This window comes from Apteryx mantelli, chromosome 8 (assembly GCF_036417845.1).
Source record: "Apteryx mantelli isolate bAptMan1 chromosome 8, bAptMan1.hap1, whole genome shotgun sequence".
Taxonomy (NCBI): domain Eukaryota; kingdom Metazoa; phylum Chordata; class Aves; order Apterygiformes; family Apterygidae; genus Apteryx; species Apteryx mantelli.
This window is the reverse complement of record NC_089985.1, coordinates 9,721,258-9,746,051: the sequence shown is the minus strand read 5'-3', so window position 1 is coordinate 9,746,051 and position 24,794 is coordinate 9,721,258. Positions and strand designations below refer to the sequence as shown.

Below are 24,794 nucleotides of genomic sequence, written 5' to 3'. Positions count from 1 at the left end.
AAAAAAATGCAGCCACTTATAGACTAGTACCATGGAGCCTGGAACTGAGTGTAATAGTACTATTGCGTATAATTCAGGAGCAACGTAGCTCCCTTTGGCTCAGGTTAACTGCGGAAGGAGAACCCAAGTGGCCATTGCCAGTGTTTTCACCCGCGCAGACTCTCCTTTCTCATGAGCAAGGCGCTCCGTCGGTTTTAGTCTTGTTATACGCAGGTTCGCACATGCACCCAGCCTCAGAGGGAATCAGCTGGACTCCTGACTATGTTCACATCTGTTCAAACTCCTTTGCCATCTCCAATTTCAGACATTGTCTTTCCAAAAAACGCACTTCAGCCAAACGCAAGAGATTTGGCTCTACACAGGGAAAACCGGGAGAAACAGTACAGCCCGTGACAGACAAGAGATGAGACTAGATGATACAACTAGTTCCCTTGGCTACTAAATTTGTTTTAAATAAATAAATCTAATTCTTGGTACATCACAGAGGAAATTACACTCATGTGTTTTGTTTATGAATCATCACTACCCACCCAATAAACTAGCATCTCTAGCTCACTTACATGAAAATAATTAAATCTGCTGTGTAAAGCCTTTTTAAAAAGTACAACATATTGTTTTCCAAAACAAATTACACTCTAATGTAGTACCGCAGATATTGGACCAACTTAACAGTAATATTCAAACACAGCTCGACATATTCCCCAGTCCTGCTGAAAACGCTACAGCAGCCTACCCAGAGGGTCTCTCGAAAATAGCAATTTAACTAAACTGCTAAGAGGATTTTTTTTTTTTTTTTTTTGAAATCTTGTAAGATTGAAAAGGTGTTTTCATTTGGCCTCTAATTTCTCCTAGGAAACACTATTCAAAATGAGAGAAACAATTTATTTGGAGGGGGAAAGGGAGAAAGGTTTTTGAAGGGATTTTAAACTATTCCCTGAGCTTGGAATAGCGACAGAAGCCAAGAGGGTGTTTTCGGGGTCAGCCAGCCTTGGTGGCCATGGGGAGCAGAGGTCGACATGAGACCAACTTGTCACCCAGGCGCTGCTAATCTTCATTGCTCTGGGTCCAGTCTTTTGCTTTGGGAACCGGCATTGCACAACATCCTCTCATTTCCTCCATCAAGACCATATAAAGACAAAATCTCCGTTGTGCCCATTTACTGATCCCCTGGGTATTTTGGGAGATTATAATACTGTACACCCACGCTGGGCACGTGATTGGTTTTGCTACCTTGATCACCAGGTAGGAGCGAGACACCGCCAGACACAGCTTCAGCGGTCTGGTTCCCTGCGGTCGCAGCAGAAAGCTTTAAGACGGGCAACTTCCTACCTCCAAAACGCTGACAGTTCTCCAGCTCCATTGGATCCTCCCTCCACTCACAGCAAAGGGAGCTGCTGGGTCCTCACCGACGGGACACCAGAAAAGCTGCCGTTAGGATGCTGATGAGAAATGCTCAGCTTTATAAAACAGCTTACAAATCGCGTCTGATTCCATCCACGGAAAACTGGCAGGAGGGTTATTTGGCGGAGACCCAGTCCGACCGGACTGACGGGGTGCCGGCAGAAAGCTGGGGCAGGCAGGCAGCTACTGAATCACACCCGCTCGGGGCTGCAGCTATGGCCAACGCGCCCGTTCCCGCTTCGTAATGTCACGTCTGCAACTATTTCTCCCGGGCAAAAGTTTTATTAAGGCTGGCTTTGCCACCTGGGACTAGAGCAGTTTCACGTCCCCCAAAGGGCTATATTTGGGATTATTGGCAAGCTGTAGACCGTGGTGGTGGCCCATTTAGCAGCCTAACTGAGACAGTGCACAGCAGCCGCATGCCAAAACCCGCACTGGTGACCAAGCGGCTTCTGGGTAAAGGTCGGGGGACAACGGTGACCGAGCAGCGGCGAACGGTTTGATAACCAGCTCCCTCGAGAGCCACTTCTCTCCTCCGCTCTCAGTGGCACCGAGGGCTGTGACCGCGATGCCTTTCAAACGGACTGCCCCACCACGTCGCAGAGGTACCTTCTGGGGGACAAGCTCTGCGCGACCGCCGTCCCGATTGCCTCCTCTTCCTCACGCGTGCACCATCTCCCCCCTTCCTGCAGAACCCCAGCCCCCGGCTGAATACCGCTGCCGCCGTGGCGGGACGCCAGCTGCTCCGTGCCACGCGTGCTGCTGCTGCCGCCGCCGAGGTCACCGAGGCGGCGCTCGCTCCGGGCAGGCGCTCGCCACCCAGGCGGGATGGCAGGGCCTCCGCGGCGGAGGGGGGGCCGCTGGCATCAAGGCTTCTGGACAGCTCTCCCCCCCCCCCAAACAAACACCAACCACGCTGCTACCATGTCATTAGGAGCTCAGCCAGCCCGATTTTAATAACTACTCTTACGAAAGGTCCTGACTGGACATTTTTATTAGAATTTTGTATTTCATTTTACTTTTCTTAAATTAATATAATGCACTAAGAGTTTTAGACTTTTTTGTTGTTGTTTGTTTAGAAATCAGAGGGGTAAAAAGCTAAAAGAAGTTAGTAACAATTAAATTACCCTGCCAAACTTTAAGCCAGCAGATGCACCTAGCCTTTATATCCATATCACTCCATTAAAAAATAAATACAAAAAAAAGAGACAGGGAAATATGTCAGAACGACGGCATTTATATGCAAAACACTTAAAGGTAGCTTTAATACTCTTATGCTTCTGCTTGAATCACTGGTATAGTAATGCTTTTAACAGCTCCAAAGGAAATTATTCATTCAACGCTGTAACCACTGAGAACTTCCAGGGCCCAACCCTGGAAAACCTCTACTCAATGAAAAAACGGCGAGAGAAATGGTGATTCGCGGCAATAAGGACTTCTGTCACAGACTTTGCTGGACCAAGATTACAATTATGGAAAAATATAAACCATCAAATCGTACAGCCTGATAAAGTGAGGGTAGAGCCCATCCTCTTTGGCTCTTTCTACTCTGCTGTGTATTTTAGTTTCATTAAAATTGTTGATCAAAACAGAGATTCACAGTTAAAATTGCAAAAAATCAAATTAACATTTTGAGAGCAACATTCATTGGGTTGCAAATTCCGTATATTTTATGCTTTGTTGTAGATATTACACAAACAAAACTCTACAGATTAAAAACAAGAAAAGCAACAAATAACCAGAATATATATGGGGAGCAAAATATATATAGCATTGTTGGTATCCTACAATGCACATATCTTGTCATTTTGTAATTTTAATCAAGAAACTGTAAAGGCATTTCAGGAACCTGTTGGCAGCTGTCTGACAGGCAAAGATTTGTAAATTGGTTTGTTTTCGGCTCTGCAGGCTGCGGAACTCAGGAACAACTTCACTAAAACATCCGGAAGTTTAATGAATCAATTATTCAGGTTTGCCAGGTGCATTGTATTTTTGTGCACCTAAGGACTTCCGAGCATCTTCTAATGTTCAAGAGTTACTTTTCAAATAATCATACTTTTGGATAAAATGTTTTCTTTTAAACCAGGTGAAAAGAGGAGACCTCACTGAGAACTATGACCATAACAAGTCAGAGTTAACAACTTTTAAGGTCTCAGCTTGCCTTTTAAGGTTTGGCTGAATATATGCTCCCTAGAAACTCCTTCCCATGCGACTTAAGTATTAAACATTCATAAAATTATCTTATATGGACTAGCTGAAAATAAGGAAAAGCACTTTTGAATAGGTATACAGAAACTTTCAGACCTAAAGGTAACATTCTGGGAAACCACAAATTCTTGAAAAATAGGAAAAGATAATATCAACTTTTTTTCAGAGAATTATAAATTATACTAAGTGAACTTTGAATTTTTTTAAGTAAATAATGCTAACAATGTTCTAACTAACTTCCCCTAAAATATTTAGGGAAATGTGATTAAGACAAAGGACCAAGACTTGGCTTTTTTCTTTAATTTAATTTTACTATCTTCAATTATTAATTCTGCAGTCTCATTCATTACTGACTATATCAGCTAAGTCTCTTATTCCCACCTGGGAACTAATAAATTAGAAGAAATTCAGGATCAACTATATTATATTTTCTTCACTTAATTCTTCCTCCTGTAGATAAAAAAAAACTACAGTAATTTCTGTAGGATTCTCTCTATACAGAATATATATTGAGAATTTCTCTAGAATGTCAGTAACCATAAATTGTTACTAAATCAAAAAACAGTATTTTACACTCTAATGAACAGGTGTCAGGAACAAGACACAGTAAAGGGCAGAAAAGAATCTGGCCAAACTCTACACCACTATTTAATTTGCTACTGGTAAATTCAAAAAGCTTACAAGCATCCGTACACTAATTTTTCAGAACGTATTTACTCTGCAACATAAACAGATGTGGGTTTAAGTTCTTTCAGAAAATGCAAGGAGATACGCAGTGTAAAAATCAAGGTATGCGCGCCGTTTTCTCTAACCTGGTAGCTGCCTGTGCATTGGCAGCAACAGCCTGCAATGCTGCGGGTTGCACGAGTTTTCACTCTGCTGCCCTTAAACACGAGCCCCAGATCCGACATCCGTTAACCCCCTCCCGGAGGAGAGCGCTGACCTATGGCGCGTCCGGGGAGCGCGAGGGAGGATGCGCTCGCCATCAAGGGCTGCACAGTTGGACTGGTAAGGCGACACTGCCACAGGTATGCCGACACACGCGTCTGACACACGTACACCAACATATATGTACACATATATACACCAAGATATATACTAGCACGCCTATCCTCTTACTGGCATAGCTTATATCCTTTTCCCTAATGCAAAGATGACGCTGGCAAAAACATTCTTTCTAGACAAAAGCTGTGCTCACCCTAAAACACTGCTCAATATAGAAACGCCACGGAAAAAACACAGCATCGCTACCCAGGCAAAAGTTTGGGGAAGGCGTAGCTCCAGCTCCGCGTGCAATGACTTGGCATCCCTGAAGGCACTGAGGGCCTTGTGCGCGCTCCGTGCGTACGCCTGTAGCGCACCTCTGCTCAGCCGTCCCCGCGCAGCTATGGGCAAGTGCAGACTCACGAAAGGGAACGGTAATTCTGCCACGCAAAGTACTAATGAACGCGTGCAAGCCCAAACACAAAATCTACCAGCTGCAGCAAGCCACAGCCGTTCCAACGGGGGGAAAGCCACGCCAGGCCAGCGCCGTCGCACCTGCCCACCGTCACGGTTAGCTGATGCCAGCGAGCAGGCGATCCGAATTCTCCTAAAGCTGCCATAAATGTTCTCCTAAAGCTGGCATAAATGTTATACGTTACATTTTTCACATAATACTATGCCGGCATATATTCTGCCTATCCGAGGCATTTATTCACAGTAGCACAGCAAAGGAATAAGCTTATGCATTTACTAAAGAATCTAGACCTTAGCTTTACAAAATGGAAAAACAGTTTACTCTTGTAGTATCTTTAGTTCTGATTAAAGTACAAATTCTTGGTCCTCAGAGATTTCTCATCTTTTAAAAATCATTAGAAACACAGTCGCTCCTTATCTATGAAAGGGATGCATGTCAAAAGGGATATATCTAGGTAATAAAACCCGACAGGAAACCACGCTGATTCCACAGATGACGACTCCTTAGTAACACAAGCATTAGGTTTATTCCTTTGCCTTTTTTTTTTTTTTTTTAAACAGATACAATTATGTCATTCAGTAAAGCAAGGATGACAGGGTGATGAAGTATGCTAAATTTCCCGGTATTCTCTATCTGGAGAGCCAGATACAAAGCCTGATTATGCCGCGTGAAGACGACCTCAGTGGTTTTGTCCCGGCTTCCCTCGGAGCTCATCGGGAAAGCCTTCGGCACGCTTTGGCAGCCCCTGCCCAGGAGACGGGCAGCGCTGAGGCAGCAGCCCGGGCTGCAGGAGCACGCAGGGACGCTGAGGGGGGCTCGGGTCGCGCTCGCACACGCAGCGGGTTCAGTCACACACTGCTAGCCCCCGTGACAGGCGCTGTACCGCTGCTACGAGTGCCTGGAGGGAGCCAAACTCGTCTTCGCTTTGCTAGCGATCAGACGGTGAGCGTTTTCCGTGGGCCGTCTCACAAAGCAGGGGGCACGCCGGCGCAGCTACTCGCTGGTGTTGCGCTGACCACCCTCATCACCCAGAGCACATTCGCTCGCTCGAGCATCCTGCAGAACACGGGGCCGCGTTTCAGCAGCACAATAAAAACGCGAGCCGGGGCACTCTACCACGTACTGCGCAAACAAGGGAAAGGCACCGTCCCGCTAGGAAACGGTACGGCAGCAGGAAAAGAACTCCCTTGCCGGGCGCAGCGGAGCAGAGGACCTCCTGCGCACAACGCCGGGGCCACGCGTGCCTCCAGCTGCAGCTAGCTTCAGTTACAGGACCACAGAGCAGCCCCGGCCCGGCCCGGCCCCCCCGTTTCGTGGGCTTGGGTCTGTTTTGCACAGCAATACAGGTCAGACTCTCTGTATCAGCACATGCCACGCCGATTTCAGGCCATTTCACATATACGCACATCATTTGTTATGAGGGCTAAAAACACCTTTAGCAATTTATTTCTCAGATGATTTTTATATGCATACTTTAAACTTTTTTTACATAGTGTCAGCTGGCTTTTCAAAGTCAAACACAAAACCAGTAAAAAAACAAAAATACATCAACATAGCCTGAATTTTTACGAATGTTTAAAACCTTTGATGTTGCAACCATAAAATCGGAAGCGTGAGCATGAATTCACTTTCCATCAGCATCTAGAAGCAGACAGGGCACGCTGCTGACTTGGAATCATTACAGAAGGGAGAACAAAAGCATTCACGGCTTTAGAAAAAGACTTTTTTATACTGCAGCCCTCGCCGTGGCCCTTCAGGCTAGTTAAGGAGTGGCACTGAGCCCCATCAGCGGCACTTGCCCCCGGCCCTCCCGGGCTAACAGGAGAGAGACAGACCCAGGGCTTAGAAGATGGGTTGGGTGAAGCCAAGGGAAAAACCAGGAGACCTCTCCTTCAATGTAAAGAATCGCGGGGGGAAGCAGGTTTGGGAGGGGCGATGGCAAATGAATTAATCTCAAGAAAATGTGATCTCACCGCGAGCAGCCGAGGCACGAACAGGCGATGCCCCATTCCCAGAAGTTCCAGCACCCGGCATGCATACTCATTCACCAGCTTGCTTCTCTCGTCATGCATGTCCTGGGACTTTTTGACAGGTGGTGCAAGCTTGGCCGCTGGGGTTTTGCAAGGTACCCCTTCTTCCATGAGCAGTAAATAATAAGTATCCAGAGTGAGAAGAACAGGCTTTTCACCACAATTTCAAAAAGTGCAATGTTAGCAGAGCCAGCCTCGGATCTCTGAAACAGGCTCAGACGGCTGCTACAGCAGCAGATGACCTTCTCAGAAAGAGAAGAGCATCTTTGCTAAGAATCGAGGAAAAATATGATCCACCGTGCTGGCTCCGCCAGAGTCCAAAGTAGATTGAAAAAACAAACCGAAGAAAACATGGATCTCAAATGTATCTAAAAAGCAGGAAAATGGCAGGAAAGGAGCGCAGGGAAGCTCTGATGGGAGAAAAGCAATGGAGCGCTGCAGGGCCCGGCGTGCCTGCGGATGCGTGTGCGAGCAGCCAGCAGCAGCAGTAAGAGCAATAAAGCCGGGGCAGCTCGGAAGCCGCAAGGAGAAAGGATGAGCTCATTGCAAGCTGCGCTCCGTGACAAGCGTGGCGGCCGCCGCTGCCGCTCGCCGCGCATCAGTAATGAGGGGCTGGGAGGAGGGGGATGAGCATGCAGAGCCCGGCTCCGCTCGTCTCGGGGGAGAATGCCGTAATAAGAAGCCAATAGTGAGTGGCTGGACAGACGCGCTCCCCCTCCCCGGCTACCTGCCATCAATTCAGCCGTGACAGCTTTTGCTGTTGCATCCCGAGCTTACAGATGTAGACGAACTGCATCCGCTAACGCCTGATGCTTGGGAAGGAAGCAGCCTGCCAAGCGCTATAGCGACTCCCGTTCAGCGAAACCCCGCACACGCACGCGGGGCCCGGGCCCAGGCCAGAGGCGCGCTGGGAGGGCAGGCGCCCCGCAGCCCTCCCGCACCGCACCGCGCCGCGGCGAGAGGCGCAAGGGCACGGCGGCGGCTGCCACCGCGGCGAGAGCGGCAGCCCGCTCCCCAAAAGCTGCAAGGATGCAGCCCGCCTTTGCGCGGCTTGTGCAGGGTTGAATTAAATAATTGAAATCATGATCATTTCCAGCACTGCGTTCTCAGGAGGCATTTCTAAACCCAGAGACGAGAAGCAGGGAGGGAAGGATTTCAGGCACATACCTTCAAATTGATTCGAGGAATTAACTGCAAATTTGTAAGGAAAATGCTCTGAGGTCACATGTGAAATTGCCTTGCCCTTCTCCTGAGCAAGGCGCAGGCCAGGGGGCCTCTGCCATCTGGTTAAAGATAACGTAGTAGGTTTTACTTCATTTTGTAGGTCTGTGTTTTAGAAGCATCTTTTTCTTATGCTTCTCTGCTTTTGAACTGCCTAATTATAAAATGGGCTCTACAACAGAACAATACATGTTGGTTTGGAAACTAAAATAGTGTTTCCAGCAAATCAGACAGTGATATTCCATAGATATCTAACATGCAGAAAGGTAATAATCTGAAATATTATGAGGGTCGCTACAGATCTACAACATATTAATTGCAAACGTTTCTGCAAATGCAGATTTACCAATAAAAATTACTTGTCTAACGTCAAAGATGATCATATTTAGTTAAAATGATACTGATGTAAAGTGAAAATCAGTAGCCCAGGGTCATTAAGCTGAAATAATAAACACACGAGCAGTCAAAACACAAAAATAATTTTAACTTACAGTGAGCAAGCCTAGATTAATACTGCAAAAAGAGGAGAAAAATAAAAAAGGTTAATTTCATCCAGTCTGATACACTATTCATACTGGACTCTTTTTAAATATAAATAAGTTTTATTGGATGGGAAAAGAAATTTAGATGGAAATTATTAGCAAAAAGAGCCCCATCCCCACAGGTCACCTTGGCTCACAGTGACACATGAAGCAGGTGGGAAAATGATTAAAACAGAAATAGCAGAAGTCATAGGTCAGAGATGACAGATGACGCCAACGAGCCCTTAGCAATTTATACTGTGGTGACAGGGGATTTCAGACAACTAAAGCACCTGTACATTTTGTGCAGTATGAAAAAGCTATTTAATACAAGTGGTCTTCTAAAAGTTGATGCATCTCAGACTGTGAAAAAGTATTTTGCAGAGGAAAAATCTTCCATAAGCACCGGCCTGGGGAGCAGGATTGTGAAGAGGTGGAGGCAGGGGCATTTCTGTCTAGGCTGAGTTTAGGAATATTTACTGAGATCCTTTTAAAGAGAAATTATGCATGAGTTTTGTGGGGGGGGGGTTGTTTTTTGTTTTTTTTTTAATGAAAAAAATAAACCACAGCCATCACATTTCTCATTCTGGATTAAGACCATAGTGAAGACTGTGATGGGAATGCTCCTGTACTTCTTGAACTCCCCAGTGTCATGAATGTTCCTGCGCATGATTTCAGACCAGCTACAACATTAAAATTGCACTGCAAAAAGAGTCAGGGCTCAAACAAGGCAGGGAAAATTAGTAGATGCATTCGCTTATGACAGTACTGCTCTTTATGAAGCAGCCTTGACCTGCTTGAGGACAAAGCAGAAATAGGCAACGCTGCTGCAGCGAGCTGGGGGCCTCAACGCGCAGCTCCAGACACTCCCGTCCATGCAGTGTCCAGGCAAACACCATAATGCCGATCAGTTCTTCATCACAGATTAAATCATCAGCTTGCCAAAAAGTATGGTTGTAGGGAGAAGGGGTTAAAGAAACAGTACTTCTTCATATTTTTTCTGAATTTTTATAGTGTTTACATCCAACACAAATGCCGGTAAGCATGATATTCTAGAAACATTAGGTTCTCTTGTCAACATGCAAATGAAAATATTACTCAAAATATTGAAAAGAGAGGAATGAGAGCATTATACTGTGTGTATTGGGCAGCAAGAAAGTCATAGGGCTGACTGGAAGCATAGAGGTGAAGAGGAAGAGTCACTGGTGACTTCAACACAGTCACAGCTTGTGGGTAAACAAACAGGAAAGAGGACAGATAATTCAGAAGACTGTTCATTTAAAAAGACTTTAAATTTTTTCTTGCATATATCAAACTTCAATAAGTGAATAGCTAACTTTTACTTACAGAAATGTAGGGTTTCTTTCACTTTGGATAAGGTTACGAAAAAAGAAATGGAATAATTATTTACTAAAGTCTTTAACTCTAGAAAGTTATAATAGGATCCAATAGTTAGAAGCTAAAACTGAACAAATTCAGGCTAGAAATAAGGTGCAAGTTTTTAGGAAAGAGGAAAATTAACTACAGGACTGGCTTCCCAAGAGAGGTGATCTAATGCCATATGACAATTTTTACATCAGGCCTGGACTTCTCGTTTAAAAAGAGGTCCTCTAAAACCTGAAACGTTCTGAGGCTTGATGAGAGAACCTCAGTATGAACCAAAATCCAGCGCTCTGTGGTTTGCAGGAGCTCCTATGAGATCCTATCACAATGGTCGCGTCTCACTTTTCATTTCACAAAAACTTTGGGGTCTTTTTTTTTTTTTTTGGTGAGTTTCTTCTTTGGGGGAGACTAGAACGGGGAAGAATAGAGAAAAACTAGCAGTACATCGCAAATATTATGCCAATTCTTCACACGGAGCATGACAGTTAACTGTCACTCAGATCTGCAGTTTGAGACTTTTTACACTCCCTACCATTCTTAGGCACTTGTACATTGTAATTGAATACTATATCTTATTTTTATTCATGTCTCATCAGGAATTACGATTTTTCTATCATGTAGACTTCACTGCTCTTACCCACACCTTTACCAGCATTAGATTATTGTCCTGTATTCTTCAAAAAGGCCTGACTCAAGTCAGCTCAAAACTCAAAATGGTCTAGAAGGCAATAATTTGCACACTCGGTAGAATGGGTAAACACATAAAACGCATTGCACTAGTGCCCGTTTTCCATGTTACAGACTACCTGTTTTTCAAGTACAGTTAAATTCTTTATTTCTGGCTTTGGGCCTTCCCATCCACAAAACTGCTTCTTCACTCATGTTGCACTGCCACAGTCAAGGTCACCAAAGACATACGCAGCTGCGGTCCACTGGACTCAGAAGAAGTGGCTACTGGCAAAACGTTCGCTACTCAATTCAAACCATATAGACTCTGACCTGAGACTGCCTATATTTTCTGAACTCGCTAGCAAGATACCAAGGATCTTTATGCTGAGCTGTTTACAAATCTTTGTATTTTAAAATATGTCAAAGGAGATGTGACTCCCTTTTTATGGAATATAAATATATAAACACGGAGAAAATATCTGGGGAGGGCTCAGGGGATTCCAAGGAAAATTATGGGTTTCTATCTGAGGTAATTAGTATTTTATGACAGTTGAAGTGGGAGCTTTGTGCTTCTTGGACTGTTTTCTATGGGGAAAAATTATGTGCCACCATGATCATTGCAGCTTCTATCTTTAATATTTTGCCAAGAATGCAAAATGCCTGAAGAAAACTGTGTTATGTTTTAGGTGTTCACACTGGATTAGTTCTCAGGTAGCAGTGTTCCCACTTGCATATTTAACAAGGCATGACAATTTGCTGTAAAAGCTGGCACCTTGCCCACGCTGTGTAATTTTAAAATTACGACCCTATGTGAGCACCACAGATTTCTTTCTCCCTTTCTCCTTCCTTTGCTTACCCACTTTCTCCCTGCGCAAGCAGTGTAAGCCTTCCCTGTCTCCCCTCTGCTCCAGTCTTTCCTGCAAAACCATCGCTAGTCTTGCAGGGAAAATCCATACGAATGATATCATGCTCACACAAGAGCATCACCTCTTACCTTATCAGAAATTACTTTGCTCTTACTGTTCTTCAGGTCTAATCACAACTGTGTGATCTGAATTTAGTTAAGTTTACGTCTTTAACGTTATTAGAGAGAGCACGACAAAACAATTAATTTTCCCAGTGGATTCCATCAGGGATCTGTGCTGGGGTCCATGCTAGCAAACCTGCTCTTAAGTGGCTTAGAAACGCAGATGAATGCTGGGGTGACAATGTTTGCACATACTACTAAATTGTTCAGGGTTTTAAAGACAAGAGCTGACAGTAAAGAACCGCAGAAGGACTGTAAGAGACTGAAGACTGGGCAATAGTATGGTAAATGAAAGTCAATGTAGATAAATATAAATTTATGCATATGGGGAAAAAACAATCTCAATTTTACATATAAATGATAGACTCTGAGCTGACAATTACTATACAGGAATGAATCTTGGGAGTTATCAAGGACAGTCCTATGAAAACGTCAGCTCAGTGCTCAGCAGAGGTCAACAAAATAAATCAAACGTTGGGAATTAACAGGAAAGGAATACAGAACTAAACAGAAAAGGCCATTATTCTACAGTATATTGAATATTATGCACTATCTTGAATATTGAGATGGTCGTTCCATCTCAAAAAGGAAATAATAGAGATAGAAGAGGTACAGAGAGAGACGACAAGGTTCAGCAGAGGCTTCCAAATGAGGACAAAAAATAAACAAACTAAGAGTATTAAATCTGAAAAATAACAGTTGATGAAGGATATGGTAGATGTATAAAATTATGAATGGTCTGGAGAAAATGAAAAGATATCAACTGTTCAAAATCCCTTTCAACAGAAGAATGAGGAGTCTCATATGAAACTAGCAGGTTTCAAAGCAAACAAACTGAGGTGAGTCTTCACACAATCCAGAATTAAGCTGAGAAAATCGCTGTGGTTGCTAAAGCTTACATGTGTTAAAAAGGCACTGGACAAACTCATGGAAGAACAATCCATCAGGGGTTATTAAACAGAAAAGGCACCACTTCTTTCTCAGATAATGAGACACACACTGTTGCAGACAAAAACAGTATTATTGCTCTGTTCTTATAGTCTTCCCTATCTATCGTTGGCAATGTTGGCTCAATACAAATACTAGAAGAAAGATCTGTCAGCTTCTTAAAAAGTGAATTTCTTGTCCTCTGCCTAATGGAGAGGACCTTGAAAACAGAACAGTTGACACCGATCACTAGCAACAAAGAGTTAGGATCCACTTCTGTACCAGAAGCTTCAGCACTGATCCTGTGGGACCATCTACCTAGAGAAGCTAAAGTGAACTTAGCATGAATATAAAGGGCAACAGCTATTTTAACCTAGCTTCTAATGTGGACACTTCTGTTTTATTTTAAGAGCAGCCTCTTGGAGATTTATCTTAGTGCACTTACAAAGTGGACTAAACCAGATTACCTTAAAATCAAAAAAAAATTTAGGTTGTCAAGGAATTCCGTATGACATTTCATCCAACCTTCTGCTTAAAGCAGTGCTAATTTCAAAATTTCAGGCTCCTCATGGCATTGCACATGCAAAGTAAGAGCATATGCAGAACTAGAACGAAATAGCTATTTTATCTCTTGAACACAAGGCCCCAGCCCAGTTGCCTACACACTGAATGCATTTTTGATGTAATATGAATCACTTTCCAATAGCTCTCAAATAGTTACAGTAATTATCAGAATTTCATCCCTGCCTGAAAGACAATTCACATTTTTTAAATTATCTGTGCTGGCAAGGTGCAAGTTTTACCTAAAATAAGCACCTGTCTAGTCTTCGTTGATATTCTCAGAAGTTTAGCTGGTGAGATTATACAAAATATCAGTATCTTATTTCAAGAAGATATGGAAGATCTCTGTTGCACAACTTCTCTGTTCCTCTTTTGCTGCTTGCTTTCACAGGACTGATACAATTTATTCAGTAAGTTGTTATGACTTGCACCCTTCGGCTTCTTCCTTGACAAGTAAGAGGCTGTAATGTTCAAACAGGTTTGAAGTAGGTGGATTTTTTGTTCGTTTTCTTCAAACACTACTTTTTAAACACCAGTGCCCCAGGCAAGAAAGTGGCAAGTGATAATTTCAGCAGAGGGTATGTGTTGGGTGATAAAAGGAGGCATGATCTTAAGGGGTGTCATTTTGGTTTACGCTACAAGCCACACAGCTCCCTGAAGAAACAGGCACAGCTTACTCATGAACAACAGTAGCTGAGACACACACGTATGCATTACTGCTCTGGCTATCTTTGTGCTTGCCTGCTTCTCATGAGCATAAATTTTTGAGCTATGCCTTCAACACAGAACAAAATTTCACATCCGATTTTAAAGTACTGGGCTGGTGCAAGCGGCAATTCAGGAGATAAAAGATGAACGGGCTCTGAGACAGATCAGGTCAAATGTCTATCCAAAGAAGACAGCATCTTGCGGAAAAAAAAATTCAACAATTTGTAACACATTCATTGAGAAGTGAAATGTAAATGTATACAGAAGCATAGCACAATTTTATTCAAAACTTCTACCCTTACAAAAGTCTGTACCTGAAGTGGTGAAATAGCAGTTGCAGAGCCTCTGGTTAGCCATGAATATCACTCCATACAAACGGAAGAGACAAACGCAGTGCTCATTGTTATCAGATAAAGCAGATTTTCGAGAAATAAGAAAAAACAGTATCAATACAGAAGACATTTTGGGACCTCTCAAAGATCCCATCATTACACCTTACAAGATTAATATAGATTTGAGGAGATGCAGAAGAAAACTACTAAGATGATCAAGAACCCAAGAATATTGGTTTATTTAGTAAAGAAACATTGGTATCTATAAATACTTCACAATGATAAACACCACTGTGAGTGTGTCTGGAAGGGGACTATTTAAGCTAAAAGACAACGCTGATGTAAGAGCAGGGGAGTGTAAAATGATCATTAACAAATTTAGGATGGAATAAGAGAAAGAGCCTTCCCACAGCAATATTGCTGCTGCTATTAGCTTATAAAATGGATGCCACGTCACACAGTGGCATGCAATAGCAAAGGAGAAGCATTTCTCTAGCCCAGGAGGTCCTTTTTTAGTCCATGTACCAAATGAAATAACGATATCAAATAATGCTTCTAATACATGGTAATTTTGACTTTTTTTAAAAAACTAAGAAGCTTCTGTATCAGCTACTTAAATTAACAGGACCATCTGCCATGCCTGCCATTGCAACTGGTATTCTCTCTAGTCTGTTGAACACACACTGACACAAACAGGCTTGAGACTGAAAGGTGACAACAGAAATAACTAAGATAAATAACTGTCTTGTTTGCTTAATGTACCGTTATCACTTGATAACATGCGGTGAGAAGGACTTTTAGAATTCACAGGCACCGTTAGAAACGCTGCTCGCATTAGTCTAAGCTCAAGGAGGAATGGGCAGCGGTACTGTTTTTCAGAAAATGCATGTACTGAAGTGAATCTCTGCAAGATAATAACAGTATGCATTAATTGGGAAATAGAAGCAGTAACAACACGCTTTACTATTTCTCACAATTTTCTACCCATTTCAATTTGAATATCACATACTTTGCTTATCAAAACACTGGCTTTTCTCTGGCATTAAACAACATGTTTTCAATGGTTACTGGGTGAAAATGCTGTTTCAGCAGCCTAGATATCAAAGGTTGTTATGAATCATTATCTGTGAGTAGATTATCTCCATAAAGAAAGCTTGGTTTGGACCTATTTTAAAAACTCATGGTAAATTCTTACATTTCTATTAATTCTTTTCTTCCTTTACAGTAACTTAATCTCGAGCCTTATTTCTGCACACTCTCACACTTTAATACTTTTGCTAATTCTAAAATAAAGTTTGCATTTAATTTTTCTTTCTAAGGCAGCAAGATCAGAAGCAGAAGTTTAGGGCAGTAATTATTGAAATGTCCAAAAATGAAACAAAGCTTGCTGTTATCGTTAACTTTTTCTTACCACATGCAAAGATTTTCACCTTTACTTTGTAATTTTCAACAAAGAAACTAGCTAGCTTGTGACAGAAGGGATCCGAAAGCACCCCGGCGCTGAAACGGTACACTTCCCATCACTCGGAATTAACAGGCCTAATAGGGGAGTCTTTTACAGGTATCAGGGCAGCGCCGCTTGGCGCGTGCCTCCTGAAGCTGAGCTTTCTAAGAGCAGCTGCCTCTTCACCACGAGGATTCACCTTCCGCTCCAGCGCTGCCCTATGTTCTCGGCTGCGCGGAGAAGGAAAGGGAGGAGGCCTTAGCCTACCCGCTCAGCTCACCCAACGCTAATTCAGGGGCTGTGTCCACACCACATACCTAAATGATTAATGTCACATTGGCAAATACTGCCACCAGCCGGACAAAATGACAGACGTGCACACTGTGGAGTATACAAAAGCAATGACTGCTGAAGGGCATGTCTAAGCAAGCATAATATTCGGATACTATAGAAAAAAAGACTGTATTTTTCCTTAAAATGCAATCCTGCAGTAAGAAATCAGACTAATGCCCTATTACGTCCGATAGTCTCCATAGACAAAGGACTTTAATCAACGAGCTGTTCATTGTTACAAACATATTCCAAACCTGGGAGATGGAAACGGAAAGGACCTCCCTGGTCTCTTAGATAGGTTTTTATTTTCCGAAGGGTACTACATCAAGATGCCTTGGGTAATTTGGTCACAGAAGTAGCCCTGGCATTTCAAAACTGAGAACCGTTCAGTTTGAATGTAAGCCCCTGGTTGCACCAGTGAGAAACTGCAGAGAGCGAAAAGGGAGCTCAATAAAAAAGCTTCAATTCTGTTGCTATTTAGCAAGGGATTGCGAGGCACAGACTTCCCCAGGAAGGGAGGAAAAGTGGCATTTACACAGTAAAGACTCAAATATTCTAGTGATGAATGATTCCCCCTCCATATTAAAAATAATCCAGAAGGCTGCGGATAAAAAAACCACTAGCTCCATTTTAATCCTTAGGGATTGTTCTCACTAGCTTCAGGATCAGAGAGAAATGAAGTCCTCCCAAACAGGTTTTAAAGTTGTTGTTCTGAAGCAGTCACATTCGGTTCCTGTAATTTAAAGAGACTAATAAACTAAAATCACTTTGTTTCTAATGATTAAAAGAGATTATGAACACATCTGAATAGCAAAACTTTATCGCAGGCCCCAGAGCACAAGACTGTCTTCCTCCCTGATGCCACAGCAAGTCTGCCGACCGCGAACCACGGAGCTACAGAGCACCACTCACCGGTGGCTCTGACTCAGCATCTCGTCTGATTGAGCTGTATTTCCTTTGCACTTGCTTTTGCCTATAATACAGAAATATTTTCTGAAGATGACACCTCCCTTACCATTTAGGGCCTATTACTGCCAAATCATACAGATGCATCATACTGTATAAGCATAAGAAGAAATGCTATTAGCAGAATTAAAAACAATTCTTAAAACTCTTGAACTTATAAGAAAATAGTGACAAAGTACTTTCTTGAATTTTCCTCTTCTGGAACAGCCAAAGAGAAACGCTCAATTAGAAAAGCAGTATGTTGTGAAATATATATATAAAATGAAAAAAAAAAAAAGCAAAAAACTTTCTATTAAAAGAAACTTGGGCTGATGATTCAACATAAAAAGATGTCCTTACTTGCAATATGACATCTCTGAGTTAAGGAATATAGTTCTTTCCAACCCTTATCACATGTTTTTAAAGTTGCTCCTCTTGCTAAGCTCAGTTCCACCGTTGCCGCTAGCGGCAGTGGGAAGCCTCAGGAACACGCCGGCTGGGCGCATCCCCATGGTCCAAGAGCCATGCTCGGTAACTAAACTCAGGGCAAGGCTGTCGCAGGCCCCTCTCCTAAAAACCTTGCCAGCCACTTTCAGCACCGTGCACGTACTCCTCCCTCTTCTTTCTTTTGCCTCAGTTTTAAGAGCCATAAGCCGGTACTTCCACCTGCCTCCAGAACCAGTTCTTACTACTGTGGCAGCACTCTCCATCGTGCCATAACCTGCTGGATTTCCCATTAGCCATATTGGCCTTAAAAACCAGAAGATGACCAAGTCCCCGTAGCTGCAAACAAAGTACAAAACAGGCAGAAAAGAGCACACCCTTTCTTTCCCCCCTTTTACAGACCCAGCTTTGCGTAGGAGCACGGCCCTGGAAACACACATTAAACCAGTCTCCTGCTCCTCGGCTAGTTCCTTTAACACAGCTGCTGATGCAGAAAGTGACAGCTTGAAACACTAGCTGTTCTGTGTTACGTTATTTTGGACACTTCCTTACCGTAATGCTACACACCGATCCTACAGCCGCACTGGGGTACTTCAGCCAGGTCACCCTACCTCGAGTGAACAGGTAGGCGCTTTGGGCTTTCCAGCCGCTCTGCTCACAGCAGCACCACGCACATTCACCAGGGCAGAGCGCCAAGACTTCCGCTGCCGGACTCTGCTGCGGAAGTTGAGGCTCTCTTGAAGTGCTCCTCAGGGCGCAGCTCCACCACCAGCTGCCTGCCCTTCCTAGAAAACGGTGAGGCACTGGGAAAACACACCGCAGCACTGGTAACAGCCAAAGGTGACTCGTGGATGCCCACATTACAGACGTTACAGTGCCAGCAGGGACAGGCTGCACTACCCTGAGCTTTTGCCTACATCATTTGACGGAAATATCCCTTGAATTTGAAGGCAGAATTTCAAATCCCATGCCACGTGTCTGTATGTAGACTGGATCTGAATTAGTGCCAACTTGTGAAGGACAATGTAAGTGAACTTCAAGCTATGCCATTGGCATCAAAGAGGCCTAGGGTTTACCCCTGGTTTAGGTGAACTGCCCTCTATCTAAGCCTAAGATGGAAGTTACCCACAAAACAAAATACTTCTAATTCCTCTCTTAATATTACAAATGCATTTGGTATCTAATGATATCCAATCATATGTTTCTTGACTATACAAAAGAACCTAGGCACAAAATAAATAAGTCGTGAAATGAATCAGAACCGTTTTCTTAATAGCAGTTACACAAGACATTTAAATCCCTATACCGTACCTTTTGTTCCAAGAACCTTATTACATTGTTAATTTTAATAAAAACAGACCTACCATAAGTATAGTTTTGAAGACATCCCTACCCAAACATATATTTCTCTTCCCCTGCTTCCCCCAGAAGTCCCACTATTATTGTTCCCTTTGATATGACAAATTCAACTAAGAACATATTCCATACTATTTTTTTTCTATTAGAAAAAGCTTCTAATCAATGACTTACCTTTAAGAGAGCCAAGGCTACATGAAAGATAATGTTCAGACCCTGAGAATAAGAAGAAAAAGACTTCAGTCAGTGCCAGCATACAAATCTCTTTTCTCTATTAGTTGTCACCATTAAGTACCGTAACTAGATGCTGCAAACCTCTACAGCCCGCCTCTCTTTTCCGTGCTACACTTCGAAGTTCAGCATTAAAGCCCCAAGGTACAGTTTCCAAACTCCTGGCTGGGGAGGAGGAAGGCTCTTTGGAATCTCTCTTTCCAGTTAACCAGGTGCTACGCATGGCACAGGACATCCCACCATCCTTTCAGGACCTGCCAGTCCTGGTCTTTCATGAGCAGCGCAAAACACTGCAACGAGTGGGCCATCAAGGAAATGGGATACATATTTTAGTCGATAGGATTTGTGCCTGTTCACTGAAAGCTGTGATTAGCCATGTACAATTTTTTATGCTGAAACTATAAAAAACTCCAAGAACAAATATCTTTTGTTCTGATATCAGTCAAAAAGCAAGATTGTTTCAAAGTTAAGCAAATTGATATCTGTATTAAATATTCTTTCCGATTTGCAAAAGTTGGAAAAATATGCACACAAATCCATTCAGTAAATAATGAAATGGCAATGTCCAATTATTTAAAAATCTAAGAAAGTAGACAATTACTCCACTTACTGGCAACACAGTGGTGAAAACGACTGCATTTCCACTTTATGTTTTATATAAAAATATGAAATACCACACCCTTGCTTGTATTTAACATCTTTTTATTTTGGCGAGCAAGACCTTGAGATTTTCTCTGGGGAAAGGGGAATAAATGAATGAGGCCCCTTTACATCAGTCTAACTGAAAACACACTTGGGGTCATGCTTGCGAAACCAGCCAAGCGCAGCTCAGCCAAACAGCATGGACAGCCAGGCAGGCAGGACACACGTTTCCGCTGCTGATGGAAGAGACTCTCTTGTCTCTACCAGCTTTGCCTATGTATCTTGAATATTTAACTTTCTAAATAGCTTTGTGACTGCCCAAATATGAAAAATACCATATACAATTCTCATTTGTTGCCTTATGTGTTCAAACTGCTGTATTCCTAGATTACTTTTTACAAATCTTCTTGCCTGTTTGTTTAATATCAAGATAAACCTCTTCTTATAAATGTCTTTGAGAGCTGATATCTAAGTGTCCCCAACAGAACTGCACACAAATAATACTGTCACTATAATACGTATCAGTATGGGGTAACAACAGGACTTTTTATATGGGAACCCTCCACTACCCTGCAACAAGATTTCAATTAATTTCTTGCTAATGCTGCACCACAAATTGTTTCAACAAACTCCTACAACTGAGTGTCTGTAAGAATCTCACATATTCTTAAAATAAGTGGATAAACTGATTTGGCAAGATGGCAACTTCTGAATCTTGTTGCCTTTGCACCAAATCTGAAAGTTTTAGCAGCACTTTAAAAATTACCTCTATCACATGTTACCACCAATATCCCACTACTAAAAGCTTCCATAGAGCGGCATGAGAAAGCACCTCGCAAAAGGGAGAAAACTGGCCGCGTGTTTGGGAGCGAGCAGGAACGTTCCATGAGTTAGGACTTGCCTCTGCTAGGAAAGCCCAAAGTCACAAAACTCAAGAGAGAGAGAAGCTGGGCAATGATCTGCCGCTGCTACAGGGAAAGCTGTGGGAAGACCCAGTGGGTCCCCTTAAAAAATATTACAGGTTGGGACAGACAGCAGCAGCCTCCCACTTCAAGACGTTTCTGCTTCTACAACTGAGTAATTTTCCAAGCCTGTTCCTGAAAATCAGAGATCATATTTAAAACAAAACAAAACAAAACAGAAAAGCTGCAGAGGTTTACACATGCCAAGAAAATCAGCCTTTACAAAAACCTGCAGAAACTCTTCAGGGGCATTCTTAGGCAGAAATTTTATTTTTTTCATATGGATAGTATGGTGCCTCGAAGGGATTTTATCCATTAATGAGTCTTGGAGTTAAGACTACATGAGACGTAATGAATATTGCAACACTGCACAAATTAATTGGTAACTCTATGCATAATCATTATGATAACAAACCGACTTTTTCCACTAGAGGTCACAATTGTAGCAGGGCTGAATCAAAGAAGCAATAATGGGAAACCCTTTTCCCAAAGGTGGTAATAAATATTTCAAACACAACAGAAACTACTTTAGTTTCTATACTTCATTTTAATAGAAAAGTGTTTGACTGTGAATTCCGCTCATGAGGTTGATCAAACCAGAGCACCAGCAGCAGCAAGGTAAGCTCGCAGTACCTCCGTACCAGCATCTCCTGGTTATATTCCAAAAACCCTTTTCAGTAATAAGAATGAACCGAGCACTTTTAACCCCAAGAGCCGCCAGCAGCAGGACCAGGTAGATGCGGTGGTTTCCCTGGGGCGCGACCGCAGCACAGGCAGGCTGCTCCCGCCTCGCGCTTCCCTGGGGGCTGCGGCGGCCCTGCGGGCGAGGGGCAGGTCGCGGGCTCCCCAACGGCACACCAGACAACCAGGGCACCGTGCAAGCGCCCTGCAGTCGGGATCTCCGCAAGGACTCTTCCAAGGGAAGGGCGATTCTCAAACCGAGGGGATATTTTAGACCTGCGAGGCAGCAATTTTGCAGGCAACGGCAATTTCACACTGCCCGGCGTGGCCTTTCTGAGCCCAGAGACTCGCAGCCCTTGCCAGCAGCGCGGGTCGGAGGGGGCGCCCGCAGGAAAGGCTGCCGCTCCTGGCTTTGGACGTACAGCAAGATGCTTTAGATTTCAAATGTGGTGCCTCACCCACCCATTCTCACAACTCATTTTATAAGCACTGGTCCACATACTGCTCGAATTGTTTTTTCCAGTGCTCAGAAGACTACCCTGACATAGCCAAGCTTGTGTAACGATTGCGATTATGAAAAAGGAGGCTAGCTCAGCTCATTTTTTCACAATCTCTTATTTAAAATCCTACTTCATTTACAACACACAGATTTATAAGACTCAGCTTACACTTCTCCATCTATTTTAGAAGCAGAAGTACCAAAAATACCAATGTGTACCAGACAAATAAATCATTGCTAGCAATATCCCTCCAGCAATTTTATAATGGAAATATGAAAGTACATACAAATCATTCACAGCTGGGAAAAAGGAGAGCGCCCATACTAAATAAGCTTTAAACAATTACTTTTCAAAACCAAAGCTCACATGTTTAACTAGGTATTTTGAAATAAACACTTTCATATGATGCAGATCTCATCTTAATAAAATATTAAAAAACCCCTTGCACATATGAAAGTTATAAATAATTACCCAAAGACTTGCTTGCTTAATATACAACAGCCAAAATTAAAAATCTAGAGTATTATTCAACAAGAGCTACACTTAGAGCACAGGCACGGTTAGGGGCTTGTCCTCGTGTCCTGTTGCTCCTCGATCATGCAGCCAGTCTCCTGGCTTTCAACCTGAGAGGCTTTGCCGCTAGCGAGCAAACGAAGGGGGAGTATGCGATCTGCCCAGCTCTCAGACATTAAGTCCACGGTGCCAGATCCCAGAAACGAGGCATGCGGATACATTTCCCCAAGGCGCTAGCTGCCTGCAGAGGGCTCAGCGGTTCCTGTGACACCCTGCCTAGGGGGCTAGCTGCCTAGCTAAGCATCTGCACAGTATCTTCTTTCTTCAGACAGGTGTCATTTAAGAACCCTCGTAAGCTTGTGTAGAAGCCTAGAGCATTTTAACAGATCTCATTAAGCTCAGGAACTTCGGAGAATGAACAAGCCCGTCTCAAAGCAGACAACTCTTGACTATCCTGCAGCCAGAATGGGCCAGCAAAGGGAAAAATGCAGAGTTTGTGCCATCTGACAGCTGCTCGTCAGAACCTGCTTACGGCTCCGACTGACTGCACCCTGCCTGCTCTCGACTTTACAAAGACTTTTGAGTTACAGAGAAAGAAAGAGAGAGAGAGAGAGTTACATATATTCAAACAGAAACAGCACACTCGCAACAGAACCCTTCATACCTACTGGCATGATAATGCTATGTGAACATTCATCATCCAGTAGCTCACCATTTTCCCATTCAGATTTCACTTCATAGAAGCATACCTTTATTTTAATTTATATGGCAAAAGATCTTACTCTCCAACACAGATTGTAGCTAACGTTCGCATGGGCAAAGCAGTGAAACCATATCTCACAAGGCTGTAAAAATGTAACACCTCAACTGCAAATGATACGCATGTGCACTGAAATTAAGGCTGGCTTAAAATAATTGGAAACCTTATCACGTTAACTATCTTCTAGAGAGAGATTCTTGCAGATGCTTAAACTCCCTCTGCAGCCAAGATTCCTCCTGCAGACAGCAGCACTTTTTCAGAAGCCCTCAGTTTGAGTCCCTCTGCTCTTTGAGACAAGAGATGACTTTGGAAAATCCCTTAAAGGAAGACAGAAACAAAGAGGAACAAGCAGAGATGGCAATGACCCCATTAAAAGATTTGTAAATAATGACATCTCCATAACGGGAAAGATTCCTTTAGATGAGAGGAGGTGTATTTATCCGTTTGGCCTAGCAAGCCTACCAAGGGGCAGATAAAAGGGAGGTAAGGGGGCAGCCAACTACTACGTGCTGCTCAACTAACGAGTTGCCTGAAGAGTTAAGCCAAACACTTTAGTAATGTATCACCTGGACAGCACTTGCACAGGGGGCTTCTTTGGAATTTCTCTCCCATTTTAAAGCTTTTCTCAGATGGCGGAAGCCTTGTGAGAAGGTAGGCTACAATACCAGCGCTGGAGGGAGAGACTGCCACCTCTCCCTCTCCAATCCAGACCATCTGGATTTTTCTATGGTTTTACAGCAGTACCCTCTGCATCATTTCCACAAACAAAAGGGAGCAAATCTCTTCAAAAAATATATCGGAAATTCAAGTAATATTAGTGTTTCTTATCTGTGGCTTTGTTCCTAGATATGCATGACCTGTAGGAGGAAACAGTGACAATATCGATACAACATTCTCTACAGCTCGGCATCAGGTAGCGAAGATAAATGCGAGAGTCAACCAAGCACCTCTTTAAGGTCTGAAAAGCTTCAAGACTCACATGACATGCCATCAAAAGAACCACTTAACCTGTTCTGATTTTCTAATAACTGAATGTTTCTTTTTTTAAAGACAGATTAGCTATTCAACTGAAGTTAATTTGAAACTGTTTCATAATTATGTGTTCACTTGCACATTTTTCAAAGGAGCAGTAAAGGGTAATTGGGGTTACAAACTCAAAAGAAGAATTAAAATTCTATTTATGTTTTGGATTGCTTCCAGCAAAATATTTGTTTGGCAACTAGAGTATGTTGAGAACACACAATAAACTTTAAGAATATCACAAATACATTTATGCTGCTGACACCATAAATACAAGGTCTGAAGCTCAAATGTCTCTTTGTAAGTAATGCAGACTTGGAGCACATTCTGCAGGGATATGCATATTATTTAGTATTTTTTACTCTGATATCATTTTTATAGTATGTACACGCATTCTAGTTTAATGACAAGACAACTAAGGAAAAGTTTCAAATAAAGCAAAATGTAAAAAAGACGTTTCTGATGACAAAGATTTGCTGTGCTCGTGCACAGTGTGTGCAGGCACGTGCATGGGTG

The 24,794-nt window shown here is 42.9% G+C and overlaps 1 protein-coding gene across 5 annotated transcripts in view; it reads right to left on the bottom strand.

Moving 5' to 3' along the window:
• RABGAP1L (RAB GTPase activating protein 1 like) overlaps nt 1-24,794 on the bottom strand; it is a 273,751-nt gene that overhangs the window by 58,852 nt on the left and 190,105 nt on the right. For 4 of the 5 annotated variants that reach the window (XM_067300572.1, XM_067300568.1, XM_067300571.1 and 1 more), the window contains one exon: nt 19,144-19,185. The exons of the other annotated variant lie outside the window; for it this stretch is intronic. In XM_067300572.1, the coding sequence (XP_067156673.1) occupies nt 19,144-19,185 (42 nt within the window). The remainder of the gene's footprint in view (nt 1-19,143; nt 19,186-24,794) is intronic. 5 annotated transcript variants of the gene reach the window in all.